This window comes from Nipponia nippon, unplaced genomic scaffold (assembly GCF_047370975.1).
Source record: "Nipponia nippon isolate SJK-2023a ecotype South Korea unplaced genomic scaffold, ASM4737097v1 scaffold_23, whole genome shotgun sequence".
In the NCBI taxonomy this organism is placed as follows: domain Eukaryota; kingdom Metazoa; phylum Chordata; class Aves; order Pelecaniformes; family Threskiornithidae; genus Nipponia; species Nipponia nippon.
In genome coordinates, this window is record NW_028262340.1 from 6,862,866 (window position 1) to 6,872,026 (window position 9,161).

General features: G+C 64.0%; 1 protein-coding gene across 1 annotated transcript; it reads right to left on the reverse strand.

The window, feature by feature from the left end:
- Nucleotides 1–2,000: 2,000 nt before the first annotated feature.
- MYCL (MYCL proto-oncogene, bHLH transcription factor) lies at nucleotides 2,001–6,834 on the reverse strand. Its single transcript, XM_009470804.2, has 2 exons — nucleotides 6,135–6,834; nucleotides 2,001–3,833 (listed from the first exon to the last, which is right to left on the reverse strand). The coding sequence occupies exons 1-2, from the start codon at nucleotides 6,625–6,627 to the stop codon at nucleotides 3,274–3,276; spliced, it is 1,053 nt and encodes a 350-aa protein (XP_009469079.2). The 5' UTR covers nucleotides 6,628–6,834; the 3' UTR covers nucleotides 2,001–3,273.
- Between the last annotated feature and the right edge of the window lie 2,327 nt (nucleotides 6,835–9,161).

Genomic DNA, 9,161 nt, shown 5'->3' on the forward strand with positions numbered 1-9,161 from the left:
GGGAGGATGGGGTGGGAAGGATGCTGTTGCTATAGCAACGGGGCAGGGGGATAAGGAGCGGGGTTGTTGCCATAGCAACAGAGATGAGCGCGTTGCCGTGGCAACCGCAGCCTCCACGGAGGCTCGTCCTCCCCATCGCCACGGCAACAGGGGGAGATGGGGAGCGGGCGACTGTCTCCGTGGCAACGGAGGGAAGGGAAGGCAGGGAGACGGTTGCCACGGCGACGGCGGGAGGAGGGTATCTCCTTGGCGCCGCTCTCCCTGGCAACACACATCCTTTGCCATGGCAACAGGGAGCAGGAGGCTGCGGGCCGGGAGGGTGCGGGCAGCCGGCCCCCCTCGGAGGGGAAGGGATTATGGCCGCCGCGGGGAAACTGTCCTAAAAATTTGCCAGCCCAGGCGTGAAGGCGGCGCCGCGCCCGCGGCACCCCCGGCTGCCCTGCGCAAAACCGGGGCTGGCGGGAGCAACGCTACAGTGGGAAAGCGGCGGGTGGTTTTTGGGGAGGGGGTATGGGAGCGGAGGCAAGGGGGTGAGTCACAAGGGGCAAGGTGTGAGCAGGTCGATCTGCATTAAAAAAATAACTGTATCAGGCCTGGAAAAGCGGAATTGTGATGGTTACAGCCGACATTTGCAAACTGCAGCACCGAACAAGCGAGGAGGAAAAGCCCTGTGTGTTTATTTTGTTCACTTCGTAGCGCTGGCAGCCTGCTTTCCTCGTCCATACCATGGCAATAGGAGAGGAGGTATCTGCTTTAGTAACCAGGGAAGTTTCAGGTAGATCTATATATTTATGTATGGGGGCTTTGAGCAGGAGAACTCAAAGGTTTGTGCAAAACTGCAACCGTTCCTCCGTTTGGCTTGAGACCAACTACATTTTCCACTGATGGTTGTCTCAGCTCAGGCCACGGGATCTGCACATCATTTCGACGAAAGAAAAATAATGTTTTAAACATCCTGTATGCCTTCAGCATGAAAAGAAAAAGCACGCCTTCCTAAAAACCGTATTGGGAGGGTCACTTTGAGCCGAAAAAAGACACCAACGTGCAAGCGTCGGTGTACGCACAACAAAAATAAACGCTTGAGGGACTGGTACATCTGGGCTTTGTTTCCTGCGCATGGGCGAGGTGTCAGATTTAGGTCACCCTGCTCCCTGCTGAAGCTGTGGTTCCTGTGAGCACCTTTTAATACAGCTCTAAAACACTTTGACACGGCATGATGCAACATGCAGAAAGCGTGAAATGTTGCTGGAAGCAAAGGGAATGACTATTTAAGAGCGTCTATGTAGAATCGTTGCTTTTCAAGGCTGGCTTCCACCGGGTGATCGAGTCCCCCTGCAGCAGCAGCAGCAGCAGCTCCCTTCGGACTTCTCAGCAGCAACCGGATCCCGTGTCCCTCCTGCATTTAGAGTAAGACTTTTGCTGCCAGTATGAAGGAAACCCAAAAGCATCGGGTTCGGCAGGCAGAATGAACATATATATAATTTCACCCACTCGGCAGAGCTGGGTGTATGAAGTTCTCCGATGCCCACCGAAGCGAGCGGATTGCATTCCCCCCTCCCTATAGGGTTACTGCCAACCACGGCCCCATCCCCTGACCCCCAGGGCAGCAATCGCCCCACACCGCCTGCCCCGAGCCCCGCTGGGGGGTTTATAGTTACACCGAAGCCCTCTCCAAGCCCAGCATGGGCTCTCTGCCCCTCCTTGCCAATAAAGCCACTTAAAAGGAGGAAAAATAATCCAGGTGATTTGTTCCCTGGCCCCACTGCCATGACCAACTTCTGTTTCAATCGCTGGGAGGAAGCCAGGACAAAGAGCTCAGTCTTACTGGCAGCGAGGCAGCCAAGCCCTGGTGCAAAATATATTCATTTCTGTTCGTGTGCGAGTGGCCAGGACACCCCAAAACGCGGGGGCCAGGCCAGCCCCCCCGGGAGCATCGCGGCGTGACGCATGGAAACCCACAGCCACCTGCATGGAAAAAGCCAACCCAGGCTGTTGCAAACTTATTTATTTATGAAGTGTGAGGTAATGAAGAAAGTGCTAAATCCAACCACAGTGTTAACTCTAACGGTTCTCAGCAGGTCAGCGGAGACCCCAGGGTGCCGTCCCACAGGGCCACACCTGCCAGCAGGCCCAGGAGGGGACAGGGGACTCTGCCACCCCCATACCCCACCACAGGCTGGGCAGCAGGATGGCACAGGCAGGGGAAGCCTCAAAGGCAGCACAGCCCCCCATGCACCCAAGCTGCCCCCTCCAGCCAGGCTCCCTGCAAAGCCCAAAGCTTTGCTGGGGATTTGAAGTGGCTGCTGGTGAGGGGGTGCTCCAAGGGTGGGAAAGGGGGTCACAAGGGTGCTCACAAGGATGGGAAAGGGGAAAAAAAAAAAATCCCCTGTTATTGCAAATGGGTGGTTTGGAGAGCTGCAAGGGGGGAACCGGCCTCCACGAGGACCCAGCTCAGGGGTCCGACAGGAGCCAGCCCCTTCCTGATCTCCCTAAAGTGCAGCAGGACTGAGCCCTCCCCCGCAGCAGCAACCCCCCTCCAAAAAAAGTTTATATATATATATAAAAAGCAAACTCTTTACCAATACTTCTCAAAAAGTGGTACAAAAATACAGTATAAAAACACAGCCTCCAGTATAAGACTTGCAGTTACAGCAGCAGGTTCTAGAACATAAAATCCAAGACAAGCTACTGCGTGACGTGATAAGAAGGTGAGGTACGGTCCAGCCGAGCAAGGGATCGCCCACGGGGTGCCGTGAACCCTGGTGAGAGAGACCCTGCCGTCGCCATCTCCAGGGGGATCCATCCAGAGACGAGCCCCGCGCCGGGCTCTCCGTGTCTGCCTCGCCTGCTTCCCTGAGCTGAAGCAGATCATGGCTGCTTGGGATTTTGAGGGCGAGATGGACACCCGGGGGCAGCTCCCAGCCACGCGGTTGGTGGCAAACGGCAGAGAGGGCTGCAGGGGAGGGGGAATAGAGCTGAGCCCACAAATCGAAGCAGTCACTTGAGAAAGCTTCACAGGGGGGACAAGGGAAATCTTGCAACACCCGGTACCAAGATGCCAGCCCCAGGCAGGCGATGCCACGGGGGGGCCCCCACTGTGGCCCCATTCCCGCAGCTGGGAGCACCACTGCAGCCACCCCACATGCAGCAACCACTGCGTGCTCCAGCCCCCTGGGGCCAACAGTTCAACAACCAACCAAAAAAAATAAAAAATGTGCAAATTGAGAGGGAGCCAGGGGGTTGTGGGGACCAGGGTGGGGGGCACATTGGGTGCTAGTGCCCCTTGAGGTGAGCAATCCGTTTGAGCAGCTGGGTCTGCCGCAGCCGCAGCTGCCGCTTCTCAGCCGCCATCCTCCTCTCGGCACTGATGAGCGACTGCAGGTACTCGGAGGATTTGCTCAGGATCACCACTTTGGGCGTCCTGGGGCAGCTGGCGAGCCCGGGCACCTGGTCCCGCAGGGCCAGGAAGCGCGAGCGCAGGTCGTTGCGTCGCTTGCGCTCCAGGTAATTGTGGTTTTTCCTCTTGGCCACGTCCTCACTGTCGGAGCCGGGGCTGCTGCCAGCTTTTGGCAAGCCAGGCTCAGGCAGCGTGATGGCAGGGGCCGGCTCTGTGGTGCTCAGTGGCTCGTCCTCGTCCTGCTGGGGTGGCTCCGGTGGGGGACAGGTGTCCGGCGGCGAGCGGGCGGCATAGTTGTGCTGCTGCTGGTGGACGGAGATGTGGAAGCGTTTCATGCAGGGGTCCAAGGGGTCAGCGCGCAGGGTGATGGTGACCGGCTTCCTCAGGCTGAGCGATTGTCTCTTCTCCACCGTCACCACATCAATCTCCTCACCTTCTGCTCAAAACAGACACGGCAAAAAAGAGTCACCATCAGTTGGGAGCCCCTGGTCACCCCTCTTCACCCCGCTGAGGCTCCCCACAGCCCCCAGACGATCTCCCTGTTGCCATCCCACAAAAGTTTGCTCACGTGCCGCAAAACCGCTCCACGACCTCCAGAAGGGATTACGTGATTCAAACGTTTTTCCAATGCCATCCTAAGGGAGGAAGCTTTCCCTCCACATCCATGTGCCCAGTCCCCTGAAGCTGGGACAGGGCTTTACTTCTGCCCGACTTCTGCACCAGGAGCAACGCGTGTCCAGGATAAGGGATCATCAGAGCAAGAAACGCACGAGCCCACCGGCCCAGGGGCCAGGAGGAGCTGGATGCTGGGGAGCTGGGACAGCCTAACTCCAAAGTTCATCCGTCAGGCGCTTTCAAGACCCATTGGAATTGTAAATGAGGGACGCGGGGGCAGAGCCGCCCTTTGTTCCCCTTGGCTGCAGCTTCCCACTTCGGTGATCACTTTTCCCGAGGGATAAAGCCCACTCAGCCCAGGCTCCCCGGGGACAGAGGGGACAATCCCCCGCCGTGAGCCTCGAAGGCGTCCCAGGCCCAGGTGTCAGCAGGGGGGAGGATATCAGAGCTGCAAACAGCAAGACCCAAATAAAGCATAACTGGACCCAAAACACCCCACCTGTTGTCGTTACAGCTTGTCCCGCCCCAGCAAAGCCCAGTGGCACAAAGGTGGCCCCTGGGGACACCGTGGTGGCCTGGCTCCAGCCGTGCCTGCCATCGCTCTCCCTTTAGCAACGCTCTTCCACCTTTTTTTCTTAGGCTTTGGGGGAAGATGCAGCCACTCACTGAAGGTCCCCCGAGATGCTCAAAGCCCCACCAGCAGCTTGGGCAGAGGCCTGGCCCCCGCCCCTCCTGCACCAGGGCCAGCGCTGGCCACAGGAGCCGGGCTCAGGGCACGCTCCTGCTTGTGGCCCCCAACCCATGCCCTGGCTCCCCCGGGCTCCGGGGGCTCTGCCCAGCAAGCCCAAGCCACCCGGCTACTGGGGCTACGGGGGGGCACTCGCTGGCCCCACACAGGCCGACGGCCGCACTCATCAGTGTCACAACCCGGCCGGTCTCAGCCACGTGTATATACAGACACACGCGCACCCCTCCGCCGCTCATTAATAAAAGTCGGACCGCGAGGCCCCGCCCCCCCCGAGCCGCCCATTGGCTGTCTGGCGGGGCCGGCCGCCTGCCGTCCCACCCCATTGGCCCCCTCCTCTGTCCATCAGCGCGGCCCCTCTCATTGTTTGCAATCTGTTGCTTTTTGTTCGGGTCCCACGTGGCGCGGCCGGATCCGGATCGGGACCGGGACCCCACCGGCACTGGGACCCCCGCGGCCCGCCCCCCCCAGCCGCCCCCCCCCCCCCCCAGTTCGGGTTAAGCCTCTTAAACCCCGCGACCCGCTTACCGTCCCCGCGCTCCTAATGGCATTAAGTCCCGGTCCCGCACCGTGACTCACCGGCTGCGGGTCGGTGCCACCGGCAGATTTATTAACGGGGTCAAGGCACCGCGGGGCCGTGTCAGCGCTTCCACGGCTTCCGTGGGAGCGGGGGGAAACGGCCCACGGCCCCCGCCGGGTTTGGGGAGACCCGCGTGGGTGGGTGGGGGTTGTAAACAGGGATGAAAACGGGGGGTGATGGCCTGGGGTGCGGGGGGGGGGGCACCGCCTTGCCCGTGGGTTTCAGAGGCAGCCGCTTCCCAGCCCGACCCCCTCCCCGTGTAAACGCTCCCCCCCCCACGCGGGACGGGCCCCGGGTGGGGTCTGGAGGCACCGCAGCTGGTCCGGGCTGTCCCTGCCCGCCCCACGGAGCCGCCGCCGCGGGGGAACCTGCCGGCCCCACGGGGGGCTTCGCCTTTTGTCCCGAGGAAAGGGGTCACGGGTGGGGGCACAGGGGAAGCAGCCGAGGGGACGAGCCGGCCGCGGGGCACGCCCGCCACGCTGGGGAAAAAAAAACCCAAAGCCAAACTTTCCCCGGTGAGCTGCGAAGTCGCCCCTCGCCAACCTGCCCACGGGGCTCCCGTGGGGCCGGGGCGAGCGGGAGCGGCCACCGGAGCCCCCGGCGGCGGGGGGAGCCCCACGCAGCCTCCTGCGGGGGTTTCCCCAGCAGAAGCCCCGCGGGAAGGGGAGCAGCCGAGCCCGCTTTGTTCGTGGGGCCGGGACCGGGGCTCGCTTGGAGCCGCAACAAAGGCGCTGCCCGGCTGGGAGGCTCCCGACAGGCACATGTGTCGCGACACACGCGTGTCCTCCATCCCTTACCAGAATCGCTTTGGCCCTCGGATCCCGAGGATGCGGGGATCTTGCTCTCGGCCAGCGGGCAAAGGAAGACGGCGGCGGGATCCACGCACTCGCTCACCGAGCTGCTGAACCCGAAATCCTGGGCAAAGGAGGGTTTGTGGGGGGCGGCCCGCTGCGTGCCCGTGGAAAGTTTCTCTGTCATCGCCTTCTCCAGCCTCTCCCGGGCTGAAAACCCGCTCCACATGCAATCCTTGAGGATGAAAGCGCTCAGGTTCCCGAAGATCTCCCCCGTCCCGATGAGATACTCGGGCTCTTCCCCGGCCAGGCAGAGCCGGCCGGGCCGCTCCTCCGCCCCGGAGCAGCCTTTCTCCCCGGGGGTACCCAGGGGGGAGAGGGGGGGCGTGGGGACCAGCTCAAACTTCTTCCAGATGTCCTCGCTGGGGGCCGTGGAGCGGTGGAAATCCTCCTGGGCGTCGTGGTCGTAGAAGTAGTGTTGGTACGCGTCAAACTCCATCTCTGCATGGAGCGGGGAGGGGGGGAAAGCAGCAGAGCCTCGGGGGAGCAATTACGGGGCGCAGAAAGAAAAAGGGGGGCACCCCTGCTCAGGAAAGGGGCACCCCCAGCCCCATGGATGAAGGCGGGGATCCCCCCTGCACCCAGCTCGCCCGGCGCTGCGGGTGGCGGCGGCACCAGGCACCCACCGGGACCGCGGGCGCATTGTTGGCCCCCCCGCCCTTATACCCCGTCCGCCGTGCCCGGCCCCGCCCGCCCGCCAATCGCCGGGCTGGGATTTGCATAGAGGGCGGGGTCCTGTCCTATTCTCCGCCCCCCCGAGGGGGGCACAGTGTGAGGGATGCCGCGACACCCCCCCCCCAGGGTTCCCCGGTCCTGCTAACGGGGCTGCTAACGGGGCTACTAGCCAGTGGCCACCCCGTGTGCTGGGCTGGGGGGCCCTCGCCGCCCCCCCCGAGCATCCCGCCGGCTCCCGATGCCATCCTTAGCCCATCAAAGAGGTCGGGGTTTGGGGATGCCCCCTCCCGCAAGGAAGGTTTTGGCTGAGGACCCCCGGGCCAAGCACGGCTGTGCCACCAGCCTGGGGACGCTGGGCTGAGCGCGATGGCAAAGCAAACTGGAGAAGTGGGGACAAGTCACAGGGAGGCATCACTCGCTGCCGCAGGCCACCCCTGAGCGCCCTTTCCCATCCGCCCCCCCGCCTGGCTGTCGCCCCGCTTCCCACCGGGCCCCCGAGCTCACACCGGGCCACCGCCACCCCCCTCCGCCGCAGTCACCCACTGCTGCTGCGTGGCCATTCCCTGTGGACACAGGCCTGGGCAGCAGTGGGGTTGCTTAGTGTTTGTGTCCTGCCCAGGCGTCCCCCCCCGCAGCCCTCACAGGCCCAGCTGGGAGCTTCGCCCCTCCAAAAGCCACCAACTCCAGCGAAGAGGTGGCTAAAACAAGGAGGGGGCTGTGGGATGGCCAGAAAACCAGCACTGGGGGACGCGATGCTTTATTCTCCGCGTGCATACGGGGAAGGTGGCCTGTGCACGCAGCAAGGGCTATGACGCCCCGCCGGCAGCGCAGGGGCTGCAGGGCTGTCCCCCCCAGGAGGGGCTGGGAGCTGCCGGTGAAGCCAGGAGCGAGGGGCTGGCGGGAGGGAAGGCAGGGGTGGCTTGGGCCGCAGCAGAGCCGTCCTCACCCACGCAGCTCCCACCACCAGCGCTTTGCCCCATCGTTGCTGCCTAAACTCAGCTTTGCCCGTGCAGCACCTGGCACATCCAGCCCGGGGTGCGGAGAGACGCGCTGTGTCCCCGGGGAGCGGGCGAGCCCAGCGGGATGCTGCCTCTCTCCGCTGCCAAGGTCCTTCTAGGAAGGGCAACAAATGTTGTGAAAACACGGTGAGGCTTTCACCTCGCCTACTAACGACCGCGGCATCGTTACACACACACACATGTGCCGTTACAAAGTCCGCTGGGACGAGCAGATTCCCCCCAGCAGCCTGCGCTAACCCGCTTCAGCCCCAGCACCCTCCTTTGGCCACCTGGTGCGGTCTGGGCCGCAGGATCTGCCCCGGCCGGTGGCACTGGGAGCGAGGAGGGCTGGGGGCTGCAGCACCGGCCCTGCAGGGAGCAATCTGCCCCAGTCCCAGCAACCACCCAGTACAGCCCAGTACAGCTCAGCAAAGCACAGCCCAGCGCAGCCCAGCATTGACCAGCACAGCCCAGTATGGACCAGTACAGCCCAGCATGGATGAGCCCAGCCCAGCACAGCCCTGCATGAACCAGCACATCCCAGGGCTGCCCAGTGCGGTCCAGCACAGCCTCCCGGGTCCCCCCCGGTCCTCCCCGGTCCCACTCGGTCCTCCCCTGTTCACCCCGGTCCCCTCCTCTGTCCCCCCCGGTCCTCCCCGGGCCCCCCCGGTTCCCCCCGGTCCTCCCCGGTTCCCCCCTCTGTCCCCCCTCGGTCGTTCCCCACTTCGGTTCCCCCCGGTTCCCCCCGGTTCCTCCGCGGTCCTCCCCGGTCCCCCCCGGTTTCCCCCGGTTCCCCCCGGTCCCGGGCTCCCGTCGCAGCCACCGGCGGGCGCGGGGCGCCACCTGCTGGGCTCGGGGCCCGGGAGGGAGCCACCGTCCGTGGGGCAGCGGGGCCGGGGACACCGCACCGGGCCCCCCCGGCCCCGCTCAGCTGAGCCGGAGCCGGAGCCCGGAGGGGAGCCCGGGGGGCGGGCGGCGCTGCCCGCTGCGCACAGCTCCCTGCCTCAGTTTCCCCATGGCTGAGCTGGCAGAGGGCACGGGGGAGAAGGGCTGGGAGCGGACGCTGGGCTGGCGGCTGTCCCCAGGGGCCCCGAGCATGTGGGGTGCCCCGGGGCTGGTCCAGCCCTTTCCTTGCTGGCACGGGGTGCAGCTGAGCTTGCAAAGCTTTGCCGGCTTCGTGCGTCTGGGTCAGCGCAGCAGGAGGGTGCTGGGCCCGGGGCTGTGGTTTTCCAGCTGCCAGGGTGCCGTGGGGTCCCCACGATGGCCCCAGCACCCCACACACCCTCCCAGCCCGTCCAGA